The sequence below is a fragment of the Brassica napus genome, unplaced genomic scaffold, assembly GCF_020379485.1.
Source record: "Brassica napus cultivar Da-Ae unplaced genomic scaffold, Da-Ae ScsIHWf_702;HRSCAF=1020, whole genome shotgun sequence".
In the NCBI taxonomy this organism is placed as follows: Eukaryota; Viridiplantae; Streptophyta; class Magnoliopsida; order Brassicales; family Brassicaceae; genus Brassica; species Brassica napus.
Genome location: NW_026016758.1, coordinates 36,249 through 53,150, shown reverse-complemented (window position 1 = coordinate 53,150; position 16,902 = coordinate 36,249). Strand labels below are relative to the sequence as shown.

General features: G+C 38.9%; 4 protein-coding genes across 4 annotated transcripts; 3 read left to right on the top strand and 1 right to left on the bottom strand.

Annotated features, from left to right (window-relative positions):
• Positions 1 to 2,498: 2,498 nt before the first annotated feature.
• LOC125605116 lies at positions 2,499 to 3,314 on the bottom strand. The gene has a single exon (XM_048775120.1). The coding sequence runs from the start codon at positions 3,312 to 3,314 to the stop codon at positions 2,499 to 2,501; it is 816 nt and encodes a 271-aa protein (XP_048631077.1).
• A 3,698-nt stretch (positions 3,315 to 7,012) lies between these two features.
• Positions 7,013 to 9,198, top strand: LOC125605111 (uncharacterized protein C24B11.05-like). The gene is made up of 8 exons (XM_048775107.1): positions 7,013 to 7,183; positions 7,703 to 7,766; positions 7,863 to 7,928; positions 8,013 to 8,110; positions 8,194 to 8,319; positions 8,406 to 8,675; positions 8,766 to 8,831; positions 8,916 to 9,198. The coding sequence occupies exons 1-8, from the start codon at positions 7,028 to 7,030 to the stop codon at positions 9,069 to 9,071; spliced, it is 1,002 nt and encodes a 333-aa protein (XP_048631064.1). The 5' UTR covers positions 7,013 to 7,027; the 3' UTR covers positions 9,072 to 9,198.
• Positions 9,199 to 9,857: 659 nt separating this feature from the next.
• On the top strand, positions 9,858 to 11,593 carry LOC106433551 (uncharacterized protein At5g02240). Its single transcript, XM_013874379.3, has 7 exons — positions 9,858 to 10,059; positions 10,333 to 10,604; positions 10,674 to 10,710; positions 10,798 to 10,895; positions 10,987 to 11,048; positions 11,190 to 11,313; positions 11,397 to 11,593. The coding sequence occupies exons 1-7, from the start codon at positions 10,011 to 10,013 to the stop codon at positions 11,514 to 11,516; spliced, it is 762 nt and encodes a 253-aa protein (XP_013729833.2). The 5' UTR covers positions 9,858 to 10,010; the 3' UTR covers positions 11,517 to 11,593.
• Positions 11,594 to 11,750: 157 nt separating this feature from the next.
• Positions 11,751 to 16,316, top strand: LOC125605110 (ribonuclease II, chloroplastic/mitochondrial). The gene is made up of 15 exons (XM_048775106.1): positions 11,751 to 12,136; positions 12,208 to 12,367; positions 12,438 to 12,551; positions 12,685 to 12,762; positions 12,830 to 12,961; positions 13,351 to 13,572; positions 13,718 to 13,900; positions 14,024 to 14,086; positions 14,205 to 14,311; positions 14,388 to 14,537; positions 14,625 to 14,784; positions 14,970 to 15,365; positions 15,495 to 15,722; positions 15,822 to 16,028; positions 16,097 to 16,316. Exons 1-14 carry the CDS (start codon positions 11,847 to 11,849, stop codon positions 15,939 to 15,941), a joined length of 2,403 nt encoding a protein of 800 aa, XP_048631063.1. The 5' UTR covers positions 11,751 to 11,846; the 3' UTR covers positions 15,942 to 16,028; positions 16,097 to 16,316.
• The last annotated feature ends 586 nt before the right edge of the window (positions 16,317 to 16,902 follow it).

The following is a 16,902-nucleotide window of genomic DNA, read 5'->3' as shown; positions in this document are numbered from 1 at the left end:
TTGTCAACGAAATATTCATATTTTTAATTCGAATAACCAAGGTAAATATTAATAAATTACACAAAAATAATTGAGATAATAAATAATATAGAAAATTTGACCATGCTCGTGTTTCTCGTGTTTTTAAAATGGAGGGCTATAAGCCTTATAGGTACAAGTGGAGGCTTCAAGCTTGCGTTACATGCATGCAACTCCCATTTCCCCGGCTCCCACTCACAACTAAAAGAAGTGTTAAGATCCCTTGATGCAATGAATCTATGGAGCTAGCCTAAATTTCAAAATCAGTATTGAAAAAAGCTTAAAGATTAACCAGTAGTGGTACTCCAGTGGCGCTTGAAGGAATATACTCAATACGGCGAATACTAGTTCAAACTCCGCTGGCCACACGGATATGGGCTATTGCTTTCGGTTAATTTGAATGCCGAAGAGATGGTCTATCTGTGGGCTGTACCTCCACCCGGGGGACCAGTAGTGGTACTCCAGTGGCGCTTGAGGGAATATACCCAATACGGCGAATCCTAGTTCGAACCCCGCTGGTCACACGGATATGGGCTATTGCTTTCGGCTAATTTGAATGCCTAGGAGATGGTCTATCCGTGGGTTGTACCTCCACCCGGGGATTAGGTATGTGTCTTTAATAGACCCGGATTTAACCTTTTTTTTTCAAAAAAAAAAACTTAGATTTCAGACCAAACATAAGACTAATTTCTTATGTATATGGATTAAAAAGTCATTTTCATTTAATATGTTTTTATAATAATTCATTTAATATGTTTATAATGTCCAAATTGAAAATATTTGTGTTTGTTTTTAATGCGACTTCAATTATGATTACATATTCTTGTCATATTTTTTTTTTCACTTATTCTTGTCATCTATATATTTGAAAATAATCCATGACTCTCCACATTTGGAAACTACCATATGTTTCTTGTAGGGAAAATAGTCTATTTATCTATGAACTAATTGTTTCCGGCTTTTTCACACACGGATTTTTAAGCCATGCCAAAAACCACATGAACAACGGAAAAGTGGTTTATTCTCCTATAAACTAGTTTTTCCTGGTTTTTCACACACGAACTTTTAAACCATGCCAAAAAGCACATGAACAACTCTATTTTTTGAATAACATACACAAACTATCGATTTTTAAACTAATTTCCCTAAAACCGTAAATGATGTTATTTAAATGTTAATTAGGTTTGTGACGGGTGGAGAACCGGTTTAATTTGGATTGATAAATACTATGTAGTTTTATCCTTCTTCTCTTTTTTTTTTGTCAACTGTTCTTCTTTTTCAGAAATAGTTTTACTCTTCGTCATCAATTGGAGATAAAATTTATTATTCTGCAGAAGAATAAAACGTTTTACATGATGCATAAAGAAAGAAAAGCATCAACTACTAGCTTACAATCTCCATATATTGCCACAATGAACTATAAAATCGGCGCAATATCCCCAACTGATGATGAAGGGTAAAACGATTTCTGAAAAAAGAGCAATTGACAAAAAAAAAAAGAAAAAAGAAAAAAACTACATAGTATTTTTTTTATCAACCCTAATTAAACCAGTTTTCCACATGTCATAAACCAAGTCAACATTTAAATTACACCGTTACAGTTTTAGGAGAATTAGTTAAAATAGATAGTTTGTGTATGTAATTCTAAAAATAGAGTTGTTCATGTGCTTTTTGGCATGATTTAAAAGTTCGTGTGTGAAAAAGCCAGAAAAAACTAGTTCATAGAGGAATAAACTATTTTCGTGTTGTTCATGTATTTTTTTGCATGGTTTAAAAGTTTATATGTGAAAAAACCGGAAACAATTAGTTCGTAGAGGAATAGGGTATTTTCCCGTTTCTTGCAAGCATATTTCGGTTATTATAAACATTTGTATTGTTGAACAGGCGGTATGTAGAGCTATACCATTCATCAATTAAAAAAATGTCACGGGACCTACTTTTCAATTAATTACCATTCAAAAAGTAATTGCTTTTTTTTATGAACAAATTTTCCAGGTAGTTAGTTAAATTGATGGGCAATAATATGATACCGAGCCAATAATATACGGATCAAAATGATTGTCAGTTCATCGTGTCATAGCTATAGAGATCCAAATAGAAGTATTACTAATTTAGCGAGTCCGTAAGTTCCAAAATTTTGAGACCTTGACACATGTGCTTAAGTTCTATGATGTCCTTGGGTCTAGGAACCTAGACGCACAGAAAGTCATAAAAGAAAATATTAAATGAGTTTTAATTCCTCAATAATTGGAACCAAAGAGATAGGATCGGCTTTTGACCCCAAAAAAAGAGATAGGATCGGCTTTTGATCATATCTTCTTCTTTAGATAATTAAATCCAATCAGACAATTAATTTTTTGATTAAATGTGAAATTTATTGAACAATGACAAAAAGAATAACCATTTACAAAAACTTATAGGCCTAAAAAACAACAAATTTACAAGGCTAAAAGATGAATCTTATTCTGCTATGTATTGGCTTAGACTTCAAACCATCTCTGCATCAAACCAGTGAATTTATGGTCAGCTCTGTAGCGAAGAGAGGAGATTCTGTTTCTCATTGCCTTGTCAATGACTCGGACTGTTTGATCAACCGTGCGATGGCCTGTCTGATGCCTTCTTCGGTTTCTTTCTTGCCATAAATGGTAGATGGTGGTTTGAAAGACCATCTTGAGCAGTATCTTGTCCATTATCTGCAGGTTGTTTGCGCTTAAAAACTGCAGCGAGGTCGTCCAATCAGGATCCGTTCTGTTACCACTCAGTCTGTTAGCTAACTTGTCCCACACTGTAAAAGAATAGGGACACACGAAGAAGACATGGTCCCGTGTTTCATCCCTCTCTCCACACAAAAGACAGCCTTGATGAATCCCCCAAGCTCTCATTCGGTCTCCTGTTGATAGTCTGTTCCTCACAGCCAACCAGACTATAAAGGAGAATCTCGGTACTTCTTGCGTGAACCAAACACTCTCGTTCCATAAAACTGTGGCCTTCTTTTGCCTGATCTGATCCCAAGTGCGCGCTGAACAGAACCATGGTTTGAAATTGTCATCGGAGTGATTCCACAGGATCACATCTTGTCCTTGTTGATCATCAGGGACCGGTTCTCTCTGAATGCGGGCATGTAGCTCATGGAAATGCCGAATCCTATGTCTTCTGACACTCCATTGCGCTTGAGTGACCGCCTCACATACTCTAGCATTGCGGGCAATGCCAAGATAACAAGTACCCACTGCACCCGTAATGTCAATAAGTCTTCCACTCTGCAACCAATTACCAAAAGAAAGCATTTCGCCCATCTTTGACCTCAATCCGTGTGAACAGATATGCTAGCGACCGAAGCTTTAACAGCTTTCTCCAAATCCAAGAACTTTTTGCATCCTCCCTAACGTCCCAAAAAGAGTTTTGTCTCAACAGGTACTGTTGTATCCATGATACCCACATCGAGCTCTTTTTCGAGATGATCCTCCAGATTAGGCTTAAAGCAAAGACTTTAGATGAATAGTGCAACTTTCTTATTCCCAATCCTCCTTCTTCTAGAGGACAACATAGGTCCTCCCATGCCACTTTAGCCTTGTGCGTCTGGTTAGGAGAGCCAGACCACAAGAAAGCGCTGCACATACTTTCTAATTCGTTCAGACAAGCCTTTGGCAAGATGAAGGCTTGGCTCCAGAAGTTGATAATGCCTCAGATTACTGATTTAATCAGCTGTAGTCGACCCGCGTAGGAGAGGCATTTGTTTCTCCATGCCAACATTCTTCCCCTCACCTGATCAGTGAGTGGCTCATACTCTTGTTTCGATAGAGCTTTGGTGGTAAGTGGCATGCCCAAGTACCTCACTGGTAGCTTCCCCGCCTTGATCCCTAACCGCTCGGCCTCATTTAGCATAGGAGTTACAGTCTGACCAGAAGCAAAGATAGATGACTTAAAGGCGTTTATATGCAGCCCAGAGATCCGAGCAAATTGATCCATAACTTGCAACACCCCGCGGAGTGACCTGCTAGTACCATTTGTGAATACTAGTATGTCATCTGCAAAGCTAAGATGGGTAAGCTTCACTTCCCTGCATTGAGGATGATAATCAAACTGCTGCGCTTCTCCTGCTTTATTCAACATCTTGGACAGAACATTGTTCAGTATGACGTACAAATAAGGCGAAAGCGAGCAGCCTTGTTGAATTCCTCTCGCACTCGTGAAGAAACCTTTTAGACTGCCATTGATTGACACCGAGAAAGCAGCTGTCGAGATACAGACCCTAATCCAGAGTATAAACTGTGCAGGTAGACCCATGGCTTTCAGAACATATGTGATAAAAGACCACCGAACCGTGTCAAACGCCTTGGAGATATCAAATTTGATCGCAGCTCGATTGAAATTGCTGGTTCTGTGGTAGCCACTCACGAGCTCAGTGGCTAGTAGGACATTCTCCAAGAGTAGTCTACCATTGATGAAAGCAATCTGATTTAGCTCTATTGCCTCTGGGAGAATTTCTTTGAGCCGAGAGGCAAGAATCTTTGAGATGACCTTGTACAAGAAGTTACAGCAAGCTATCGGTCGATACTCCTTCATAGTCTACGCTCCTTCGGTTTTAGGTATGAGCGAGAGGGTCGTTGCATTGATTCCCGTGGGTAAGAATCCATATAAGAAGAAAGACTGCACTGAGACAACAAATTCCCTTCCTACAATAGACCAGGCTGCTACGAAGAACTCTTTGGTGAAGCCATCTGGGCCAGAGACCTTATCGCTTGGCAGAGCATGCAAGGCAGAAACAATTTCTTCAGCTGAGACCGGAGCTACAAGACTAGCAACTGATCCAGCAGTGCAGCGATACGATAACAGTTCCTGTAGGAGAGGGAGGGAGTCACCTTCAGAGTCCATATCCTGCACTTGGAGAAATTTCTGAAAATGCATGACCGTCTCCTTCTTTATGTCTGGAAGATTTGTGAGCGTTTCACCCGCCTCATTGACAAGAATTGTAATGGAGTTTGAAGCATTCCTAGTCTGAACCGAGCGGTGGAAAAGAGTCGTGTTCTGATCCCCTGTTCCCATCCATCTTACGCAAGACTTCTGTCTAAAAAACTTCTCCTCTATTGAAGCCAACTTGTTCCATCTCGCTGATGTCTCAGCTTCTGCAGCAAGTGTAACAGGGGTTGGATCCAACAGTACCACATTTTGACAATGTCACATCTCCTCAAATGCAAGCTTTGTCTTGTTTGGTAGATTCCCGTAGTGAGTCTTGTTAAGGAGTCTCATTTCGAACTTGAGGAGCTTTAGCTTGGCTTGGAATCTGCTCAAAGCCGAGCGGGAGTGATGAATTTCATGATTAGTCTCCCACACTCTTTTAACAACTGGGAGGAACTCAGCATGCTCGGTAAGGTAGTTGAAGAAACGAAACGGTTTGCGGGCTTCATTGTGGTTACCAGTAATATGAACCACACATCTTGCATGATCAGATATGCCTCCAGCCTCGAATCGTGCTACTGACTGTGGAAAGTCTCTAAACCAAGCCGCGTGTATCAAAGCTCTATCCAACTTCTTGCCTATAGGATCCTCATCTCGCTTGTTCCACCAAGTGAATAGAGCTCCAGTTGACATCATATCAGTAAGATTACAGTCCCCTACCAATTCTTGGAAATACCTCATCCCCAGTTGAGAGGAAGGGGCGCCACCCCCACGGGGATGGTCTCTAGTAGAAAGGGTTGCCTTGAAGTCACCTATGACTATCCAAGGCAGGTCTAAATACTGATAAGCTACTTGTGTACCTCGTAATTCATCCCACAAAATTCTTCTTTCCATTTCACTGTTCGAAGCATACACCGCTGAACAAATGAACTGCTCTCCTGTTTCATGTGACTGGACGGCACAAGTGATGACCTGAGAGCTAACGTGAAGCTTTGTCACAACCACCTTGTTTGTCCAACAAAACCAAATGCGCCCTAGCTGACTGTACTCGTAATTGGCCATAGAGGCCCAGCCCGGTAGCGCTGCCTCCATACAAACTCCATAGTTTTCTTTCTGAACCCTCGTCTCCAGCAGACACCCAAAAGTGAATTTTACTGTTTGAACCCAACGCCGTATTTCTCTATGTTTGCGTGGCATGTTGAAGCCACACATGTTCCATGCACAAAAGAACTTCATAACTTCCGAACGGAAGCTTTTTTAGGATTGTTACTAGACTTGACCGCTTTAGAGTTAGCTCGAATCAGGAAATTATTGATTGAAACTGCAAACGAAAAAAAACATGGAAGTAACCATAGTTTCAACAATATTTTATAATTTTCTACACAATACTATTAGTTATATTTATGGTATGTACTAGTAATTGCAGAATTATAACCTAGACAAACAATGTTTGGCTTTCGTTAAATAATTGTTGCATATTTATGTATATTTCAACTTTCTAAAAGTTTATCTTAGATGCACATGATGGTGGATCTGATCAACTTGGTGTCTTACAGCTTATATAGTTGGCAACCGATATTGAATTCATATGATACTCCAATCAAAATCCAAATACCCAAAGTTGAACGTATTACTTACTCATACGGCCAAACTATTGGACCAAAACGGGATGAAAATTCAAAGACTAATTTAAAGCAAAATATATTTGTAAAATATGATATAAGAAGCTAGGTGGCTCAAGAAATTCGGTTGATATAAAAACGAAAGAATGCTATTATTCCCATAGGTTCTCGAGTCATCTAGAGACGCAAGCTTGGATTTCCATTGATAAAAAAAAAAACGAAAATTATATTTTCTGGTCCATAAAAATGTTAAGTATCTTCTTGAGTTCTTTCTTTCTGTGAAACAATCATATGATACATATAATTATTGCAACTTTTGATATATTAGCACGCATTAAGAATTTAAGAATGTAAATGGCGTGGTCATCCTCTTAATTTGACTTGTACGCTAGAACTTAGAATTTAGAAACACACGGTTTAAATAAAACTAAACTAGTTAGGAAGAAATATAATTAATTAAAAAGTTAATATATAAAATAAATAAATAAATGCAAATAGCTTTTAGTGATCGAAAAGAGCCAGAGAGAGTTTCCTATATAAACTCCTTCTATGACTCTCTCTATCCCTCCCCCGCATCTTTCTCTCTCTTAACATATTCTGCTCTTTCTTCCTCTGCATCCGCCAGTTTCTGTTCTAAGCTTAAGGTAGAACTACTAAATCCTTCTTCAACACCTTCCTGTTTCCTTCTTGAGTTTACGAACATTTCGTTGGTTCTGTCTTTTGCTTACAAATCCCCTGCTGTTTTTCATCGGATCAGCTCTATAGCTTTATACGGTTACTTATACCGTTTTACTTTGATTAATACATCAGTCATTTCAGTAGTAGAACCAATTTATCTTTATTTTCCTCAGCATCAGTTTAGAGCCATCACTATATTGTGTTGTCCACACACGTGTTAATGCTAAATGCATACATGATACGTACATATATAGACATATTCTCTTTTGTTTGTATATGTACTACTAATAATTATTTTGGAGTGGCTGTAACTCGCTGAATCTCTCTGTTCGCGTCTCAAAAAATCTTATCCCACTTTTCTTAAGACACAAGGAACCTTGTCCATTCATTTGACAAAATTATTTGTGTTAATTTCTGTGATTCAGAATCAAAACTCTATTTAAAGTAATAACTCATTTAATATTTTTGTCCTGTGATCCAATCAGAGAATGGAGTTCGAAAACCGGTACGGAATTGCAACGACGCAGAAGTACGACTGTCTCTTGTTCGGTACGTACCTTCCTAACCGGAATAAACCAATGAACTTAACATTAATTACGTGAACATAGTTTCCTGACCAGGCACTTATCAAAATTTTATCTTCAGATTTGGACGATACTCTTTATCCTCTTAGCACCGGAATCGCAAGAGAGTGTGGGCAGAACATCAAAGGTAACGTTATCTGTCTCACTGTCAACTTATCGACTAATTAATAGTTCGTTTCAAAAATTGGTTTTTATTTTTCCGGTACGATAGACTATATGGTCAAGGAACTCGGTATACCGAAGGACAAAATCGTTGAATTGTCTAATCTTCTCTACAAGAACTATGGAACAACAATGGCCGGTCTTAGAGTACGTGATCAATATTCAATTGTTTTGTATATACATTTTTATTGGTATCATCCTAATTAGCCCGATACGTCTTATTGTTTCAGGCGATCGGATATGACTTTGACTACGATGAATACCATAGCTTCGTCCACGGTCGTTTACCGTACGACAACATAAAACCCGACCCTGTGCTTCGAAGCCTCTTGCTTAGCCTTCCTCTACGCAAAGTCGTACGTGATACATTTAATTAATACCATGCACTATATTATCATATAGTTTTGATAAATAGCTAAACCACGTTTTCCTCGGTTGTTAGATATTTACAAACGCGGATAGAGTTCACGCGGTCAAGGCGTTGAAGAGGCTGGGATTAGAGGATTGTTTCGAAGGGATCATATGTTTCGAAACGCTTAACCCGACGCACACAAATGCTGCGTCTGGAGATACCGAGATTTTTGATATCGTTGGACATTTCGACCGGTCTGAACCGGTTAGTTTACTCCCGAAAACGCCTATCGTGTGTAAACCGTCCGAAGCCGCTATTGAGAAAGCTCTCGAAATCGCCAATATTGACCCTAACCGAACGGTATAGCTAACCGAAATTTTAAATAATTATTTTCCGATTTTCGAAAAACGAGGACAACAGAACTAAAGGTTTATTTATTTGTCATCGCAGCTGTTCTTTGAGGACAGTGTTCGAAATGTACAAGCTGGAAAACGCGTTGGTCTCGACACGGTTCTGGTATGATTACTTTCGTTAAACCAAACAGGAATCTAAACTAATCAAACCGAATTTGCAGTTGACACTTGAGGTTGTTGTTTTCAGGTTGGTGCATCAAACAAAGTCAAAGGAGCAGATTACGTCTTGGAAAACATTCACAACATGAAGGAGGCAATACCGGAGTTATGGAAATCGGACAGAAAATCGGTTGATGTTGGATATTCCGGCAAGGTCGCCGTTGAGACACCTGTTACAGCTTAGGACTGTTTCACCGTTGTACCTAATTTTCATCCACTGTCATTTTCAATCTTTTTTCAAATGACGTTATGTCATTTTTGTTTCTCGAGTCGTGTTTATAAATTTAAATAAAAGCAGAAAATAATCTCCATCTAGTTTGCAAGAGAAATACATAAACTAAAAATCTCCCAGTCGAGTGGAATATAAAACTAGTCAATACGCTTGATCCGAATAATTTCAATATACACTTCAAGAAACTAAAATATAGATTTTCTAGATATTAATAAGATCTCACCATACCATCGTATTATTATTTGATATTCTTTTTCCATTACATAAATATTTTTATGATCGGATATTCTTTATTTTATTTAACAAAATACAGCTACATGCTAAATTTTGCTGATACAGTCGTATCCAATATGATTACTGTATTAGTAAATAAATATTAGTTTAAAAATCTACTATGAGTTGATAACTTGATATTGGCTTAAGCAAAGATTATTTAAGTGAGAGTATGATTTTCTTTTCTTTATTAAAATACAAACAAGACAGACTTGACAGTTCAGTGACAGCTGTTTCAGAATATGCTCAGAACAAATAATTTCATGGCCGAAAACGAAGGAACACCTTTCGCACCCTAAAAAGACTTGTCGTTTTTAAGAATGACGAGTCTAGGGAAAACGGCAGGTAGTTACATATTCAAAATGATCGATACCCATAAATGAACGTATCTGGCCCATAGCTGAACACAATAGAAGTTGGGCCCAAATGCAATAAAGAGATTAGTAAGAGTGTCAGTAATTTCACCACTAATCAATTGACACGTGTCAACGCTCAACAACAAACTGTCGAAACATCTGACGGTCATTAATGCTCGTACCGATCGCTTCTTCTTTAATGGGTTCGAAGCGTTTTCTTTTGTAGTAATCGGAAAATTCTAGAGCATCGAGAGTTTCTTCAATGGCGAATCTCCCCACCGTTCTCGTTACCGGCGCTAGTGGCAAAACAGGTACTCACTCTTTCGTTTCGCTGCTGTCAATTTTCATTTTAGTTCTCTTTTAGATTTTTCTTACTGAGAAAATCCAGGGGAGAATCTGAAAGGTTTTAGGGTTTAGTGATGTTATGTTGATTATAGTGGAGGCTTATGATCCACTATCCTCGTTGTGATTCTGAATGTGTGGTTTATGCATGTGATGATGATTCTTTTTTTTTTTTTCTTTTCTTTTATGTGATGATGATCTTGTTTAGCTTGGTGATTGTTTTAATGGAATTGAATTGATAGGTCAGATTGTGTACAAGAAGCTGAAGGAGAGGTCAGACAAGTTTGTGGCGAAGGGGTTAGTGAGAACTCCTCAAGGGAAAGAGGAGATTGGAGGAGAAGATGATGTGTTCATTGGTGATATAAGGGATGCTGATAGCATTACCCCTGCGATTCAAGGGATCGATGCGCTTGTGATTCTCACTAGCGCTGTGCCCAAGATGAAACCTGGGTTTGATCCCACTAAAGGTGGAAGACCTGAGTTCATTTTCGATGATGGACAATACCCTGAACAGGTAATTGAAAAAAATAGCTGGTAAATCCTTCAAAATTTCAGCTTGGATTGTCTTTTTCTTTGTGTGTAGGTTGATTGGATTGGCCAGAAGAACCAAATAGATGCTGGTATGTTCATCCTCTCTTGTTACCTGTGTTTTGTCTTGTTAAGAAGTATAAAGTGCCTTATTTTGGTGAGCTTGCTTCTGTGAACAGCCAAGGCTGCTGGTGTTAAGCATATTGTCTTGGTTGGGTCCATGGGTGGAACAAATCCTGATCATCCTCTCAACAAACTGGGAAATGGGAACATACTGGTTTGCTCTTTTGTTTCTTCTTTCTTTCCTAATTGAGTTTGGTTTCTTATAATACGCCTAATAACCTTTTGGCTACCTCATGTGGGCTCAGATTTGGAAGAGGAAAGCTGAACAGTACCTTGCTGATTCTGGTACTCCTTACACAATAATCAGGTAACAAACAAACTCGCCCTAATGCTTGTTATTGTTGAAATTAACATCAAATTCTCTAGATTTTAAAACTGATGAAGAAGCTTTCTTATGATCTCATGGGTGTCTTAATTTTCTCAAACTTTGTCTGTTGATGGAAACTAGAGCTGGAGGACTTCTAGACAAAGAAGGAGGTGCACGAGAGCTCCTAGTTGGCAAAGACGATGAGCTTCTTCAAACAGACACCAAAACCGTCCCCAGGGCTGATGTTGCTGAAGTCTGCATTCAGGTTTGCTCACCAGCTTCGTCATTTTAAACATCAAGTTTACCCCATTCTTTCCTTGAGTTTTTCAATTGTATAAAAAAATACAGGCATTGCTGTTCGAGGAAGCTAAGAATAAAGCATTTGATCTCGGTTCAAAACCAGAGGGAACCAGTTCTCCCACCAATGACTTCAAGGCTCTCTTCTCTCAAGTCATCGCTCGTTTTTAGATCTTCTATCTCTATTGCAACTGAATAATTTGTGTTGTAATGTACCAAACCTTTTAAAATAAAATCTCCGGGTTCAATAAAAAAGAGTCTATAAAATTAGTCACATTCTTGTAAATTCAAAGAAGTTTGGGCCAAAATAGCAAAACATAAAAATACGGGGAAGATATGTGAATTAATAAGAAAGTAGGGGCGAAACTTGAATATCCAGTTTCTATCACACCCGCTTCACTTGCCTTTCTATCGCCACATGAACCAGAGAGAACGATTTGTTCTTCTTCTTCCGTTATCGAACCTTAGCGTTCGGTGGCGTCTTCACCTTCAGCTACGAAGATGATGTCGGTGAGGGCAATTAACGGTTGCTTCATCATCCGCACCGCCACCACCGGCTGCGCTCCTCCCGTCTCTCTATTTCGCCACCGTATTCAGCGACTCAGATCGTCTCATCTCCGCGAATTCTCGAAATCAGGGCTTGGTTTTCCTCTACTGCGACAGAACACCGGCGGCGGCGATGCACCGAGCTGCTCGGCGTGCATTCATAGCCTCGTGGAAAGTGTTTCCCAAGAGCTCGAATCAGTCAGCAGGCGCAAGCGAAGCCGAATCAGCGTTCGCGCCAGTGTCAAGTACGGTTCACTATCCTTGTAACTGACTATCAGCAAATCTTGAATTAAACGAGGATTAGATGAAACTGTAGGGTGAAATTAACAAGCTACGGAGAGGTTGTTGAGGATAAGCTAGTAAACCAAGAGCTAGAGGCGGGTTTGCTTCTGGAGTTCAAGAAGGATCCAGAAAGGGTGTTGTTGGCAGTCACTCATAGACCTGATGGCAAGAAGAACTGGATGGTCTTTGATCAGGTTTCACTTGTACTCATACATATTGACCTTGCTGCAGATCGTTTGACTTATTCACACTTTAATGGTGCAGAATGGTGTTTCTTCTTCCATCAAACCGCAGCAAATTACCTACATCGTCCCAGGTCTTTATAATTTTAACCATACAGAGCTTACTGATTTCCTCCAGAGGGCTCAGGATAACTTGGTACGTAATGCTAATTACTGATTGTCAAAGGTTTTAGAAACCTGCTTTTTTTTTTTTTTTTTTCTGGGGGTTCTACTCTAAGATGAGGTTGTCATGTTACATGAATGAGCTTGTAGTTATTATTTTGATGCAGGATACTCAACTGCTTGAGTTTGCTTGGATGGAGTTGCTTGAGAAGAACAAACCTGTGACGCCAGAAGAGTTAGCAGAGGTACCGTATCTTTGAGTGAATGCAGCGGTCGAGCCCTGTCGTTTGACTATGCCTGTTTAAATTTCAGATTATTTATGGTCGCTCAGATCCTCTCGAAAGCTATTGTGCTCATTTTTTGCTCTCAAAAGACGAGATATACTTTTCTGTATTGGAGTCGAAAGGTTCTCGATCGATCTATAGCCCCCGCCGTACTGAACAGGTATTACTTGTGCATCTTTTCCCCTGTATTCATAGGTTCATCTATGTCACTTGAAGGATGTTTTCTCCATAGACTTTCTATGCTTGGTAGTGTAAGACTTCCAATCCTTAGATATTAGGATTTTATTTGTTTTATCAAGTAGTGGTGAGCTTCATTTAGTTTCCATGAATTTGTGATATCAAGTAAAAGAATTCTATGTGGATGAAAGTTGCAACAATATTTGGAGATCATGGCTGAGATTTGACTTGGTTTGTTGGGTTATGCTATTATCAGGCTTGATGATATATAATTAATGAAAGAGATCTTGATTGTGCGGTTTTGACTCTTATAATTATTGATGCTCCACCACCTTATATCTTCTGATAATCTGTTTGTTGTTTTTCTTGTAGGTGGAAGAACTTTTACGCAGGCAACGTGTGAAGGAGGCAGAAGAAAGAGAGTTTGAGGAGTTTATTCAGTTGCTGAAGTCTGCCAAGAACGCGCCTAGTCACACTAAGCCCCCCAAATCTTCATGGTTAGCTAATGATAAAGTGCGAGAAAATATCGACTCACTCAAAGCTTATGCTATTGATGCGTGGGCAAGCATTGACCAACGCAAAGTGGCCGGAGTGGTGAGTCAGCTACATTCATTCTGCTAGCATTTTTAAGCTGTTGTTATACGCATGTGAAGCTACATCTCCCAAAGATTTTGATTGTTTGGTTGTTGAAGCAAAATCACAATCTTTTTGTAATCTAATGTATTTTTGTGGTTGACAGATCTTAAAATCCATGGGATTACAGAAAACGGCTGTCTCGGCACTAAACCTTCTCATAGATATTGGATATTTTCCTGTACATGTCAATCTTGATCTGCTTAAACTGAATCTCCCCACCGACCACTCCGATGCAGTTGTTGAAGCTGCTGAAATTCTTCTTTCAGAGTCTTCTGATCTTGATGCGGTGAGCACTTTGTCCTGCATTTGGATATGTTTGTTATATTGTCGCATGTTAGTGGTAATTTCGCAAAGTGTTGACATTCATTCTCCAAGATTCAATATTCTCACTTTCTCAAACCTTGTTTAGGCTAGGAGGATCGATCTCACACACTTGAAGGTATATGCAATTGATGTTGATGAGGCTGATGAGGTAAATACTTACATCTCCTATATTTGATTTCTGCAAAATCTACGTTTGAAAAATCAAGTCTGAATGCTATCTCATTTAACTGTCAGTATTTTTTCTCGTTCCATGGTATTTTCTGCAGCTTGACGATGCCCTGAGTGCAACGAGATTGCAGGATGGACGGATAAAGATCTGGATACATGTTGCTGATCCTGCTAGATATGTTACACCTGGGAGCAAAGTGGACAGGTAAAGTACGATGCATGTCTTTGATCACTATAACAACATATTTTTGGTCACTCTGATTTATTAGTATGTGCTCTAGAGAGGCAAGGAGAAGGGGAACTTCTGTCTTTCTTCCTACCGCTACTTATCCCATGTTTCCAGAAAAACTTGCCATGGAAGGAATGAGTTTGAGACAAGGAGAAACATGCAATGCTGTCTCTGTGTCTGTTGTCCTCCGTTCTGATGGCAGGTAACTGAATATTTCATTGCTCTTCTTTCGATTTCTTATCTACAGAATACTCAGAACTAAAAGAATACTTACAGCTTCTTGTTACAGCATTGCAGAATATTCGGTAGAAAATTCAATCATCAGACCGACCTATATGTTGACATATGAAAGTGCTGCTGAGCTGCTTCACATGAACCTCCAAGAGGAGGTTGAACTGAGATTGCTGTCCGAAGCAGCTTTCCTCCGCTCTCAATGGCGCCATGAGCAGGTTGGCTTGAGTTTTCTATTGTCTGTCATCAAAACCTTAGCATAGAAAAATCATAGTTTTTGCTAATGGTTTTACATTGGCTTTTTACATTTTCAACATCTATGGGCATTAAGTTTTTTTTTTTTTTTTTTTTTTGCTGAATGCTGTTTTTCTTGGAACACTTTCCTCTTTCTGGGCTGATACAGGGTGCAGTGGACACAACTACACTGGAAACTCGTATCAAAGTGGTGAATCCTGAAGATCCAGAACCGTTGATTAATCTCTATGTAGAGAATCAGGCAGACCCGGCAATGAGACTTGTCTTTGAAATGATGATACTTTGTGGGGAGGTTATAGCAACGTTTGGGTCTCAGCACAATATTCCATTGCCATATAGAGGACAACCACAGTCAAATATTGACGTGTCTGCATTTGCGCATCTTCCAGAAGGACCTGTTCGTTCTGCATCCATTGTCAAAGTAATGCGTGCTGCAGAAATGAATTTCAGATGTCCTGTTCGACATGGAGTGCTCGGAATTCCGGGTTACGTTCAGTTCACATCTCCCATTCGTCGATACATGGATCTTACCGCACACTACCAGGTAAAACGTTTTCACCCTCTCATGGTATCAGATGATTTTGATCTATTTGGGGTGGTGATTTATGCCTTAAGCTTTGTTTGAACATGGAACAATACAGTGATTTGGCAAAGCGTGTTGTTGAAATTACAGATTAAGGCTTTTCTTAGAGGAGGTGACAATTTTCCATTCTCAGCTGGTGAGCTAGAAGGTATAGCAGCGTCCGTAAACATGCAAAACCGAGTAGTGAGAAAACTCTGCAACAGTGGTCTTCGTTATTGGGTAATAGAGTTTCTAAGAAGACAACAGAAGGGTAAAAAATACACCGCATTGATCTTGAGATTTGTCAAAGACCGTATCGCATCTCTTTTGTTGGTTGAGGTAATTGCTCTTGATACAACCCAAAAAAAACATTTCTCTGCATATTTTTTTTATATTATACAACAAAGGCGAATTAACTCACCCGTAAATTGTTTATAGGTGGGTTTTCAAGCAACCGCATGGGTATCAGAAGGAAAACAAGTGGGAGATGAAGTCGAAGTTCGAGTAGAAGAAGCTCATCCCCGCGACGATCTTATTCTTCTCAAAGAAGTTCTCTAGGAGTTAACAACACCTTAGTTCCCAGACAAATTCATCAAAAATGAGGCCTGAAACTGATAGAGAGCTTGTTTTTTTTTTGCAAAATAGGTAACCAATCATCTCCACTAATATTCTTAATTTGGTTATTAAATAATTCACACTACTTAACTCTTTAGGTGATAAGGAAATCTGCTGATGAACGCAGCCAGTGGGGGCTCGAGCTATGTGCTTTAGGAGTTAAAACACATTGGTCATGTGGTACACGCTTATATGGTTCATACAATTTTACATGCTGTTGTTGTAAGTCGATATATGTAACTTGCTTTGGTTCTATTGAGCAAAAAGAAAAGAAAAAAGGGAATGTGAATATACTATTCCAGCCTTGGATTTGATCGATCTAAAAGTCTCAAACATAGGTTCAGAGCTATGTGAAAGGTATCTTGATATCCAAGTACGCAGCTAGCTTGGATCATAAGGTAGTTCAGATCTAATCATATGGACTTTCACATTGTTGATCCCTTAACTCTAGGATGAAGGTATCTATGGTAGTTTACAAAGTCAAAAATTGTACCGAGAGTTCAGTCTGCGCGTGGTGGAACATGAAAAAAAGTCAAATGCTGAAAATGTACGTCGTGTATTAGATAAGCGTATCAACAAAAATTAAATGTGAAGCAACAAACACTTGAAATGAATATTTTCATGTTACTGTGTCCTTGCATTTTGTTTTCTAACCATTAATACGGGTCACCGACTAGTTGAGAATTTGATATATCGTAAGACACATCCTCTACAGATAGGAACATTATAGTTTCCTAGTTGAGACTTTAAAAACGTATCAATTTTTTTTTTAAAGTTTCAAACGATGTTTTATTACGTAATGAACTAAAATTTTCATATCTATGATTATTAACGCAGTATATACTCTAATGATTAATGAAATTTTACCCAACTTGGAAGTATTAAAACAAGAAAAAGTAATGTT

Excerpts from the sequence above, each read along its gene's own strand:
- LOC125605111 (XM_048775107.1), top strand. The coding sequence starts at position 7,028 with ATGCAAATAGCTTTTAGTGATCGAAAAGAGCCAGAGAGAGTTTCCTAT. Across the intron at positions 7,184-7,702 it reads GTTTCTGTTCTAAGCTTAAG|AGAATGGAGTTCGAAAACCG; the intron begins GTAGAACTACTA and ends TGATCCAATCAG. Across the intron at positions 8,832-8,915 it reads TTGGTCTCGACACGGTTCTG|GTTGGTGCATCAAACAAAGT; the intron begins GTATGATTACTT and ends TGTTGTTTTCAG.
- LOC125605116 (XM_048775120.1), bottom strand. The coding sequence starts at position 3,314 with ATGGGCGAAATGCTTTCTTTTGGTAATTGGTTGCAGAGTGGAAGACTT.
- LOC106433551 (XM_013874379.3), top strand. The coding sequence starts at position 10,011 with ATGGCGAATCTCCCCACCGTTCTCGTTACCGGCGCTAGTGGCAAAACA. Across the intron at positions 10,711-10,797 it reads GAAGAACCAAATAGATGCTG|CCAAGGCTGCTGGTGTTAAG; the intron begins GTATGTTCATCC and ends TTCTGTGAACAG. Across the intron at positions 11,314-11,396 it reads TTGCTGAAGTCTGCATTCAG|GCATTGCTGTTCGAGGAAGC; the intron begins GTTTGCTCACCA and ends AAAAAAATACAG.
- LOC125605110 (XM_048775106.1), top strand. The coding sequence starts at position 11,847 with ATGATGTCGGTGAGGGCAATTAACGGTTGCTTCATCATCCGCACCGCC. Across the intron at positions 12,552-12,684 it reads AGAGGGCTCAGGATAACTTG|GATACTCAACTGCTTGAGTT; the intron begins GTACGTAATGCT and ends ATTTTGATGCAG. Across the intron at positions 13,901-14,023 it reads AGTCTTCTGATCTTGATGCG|GCTAGGAGGATCGATCTCAC; the intron begins GTGAGCACTTTG and ends AACCTTGTTTAG.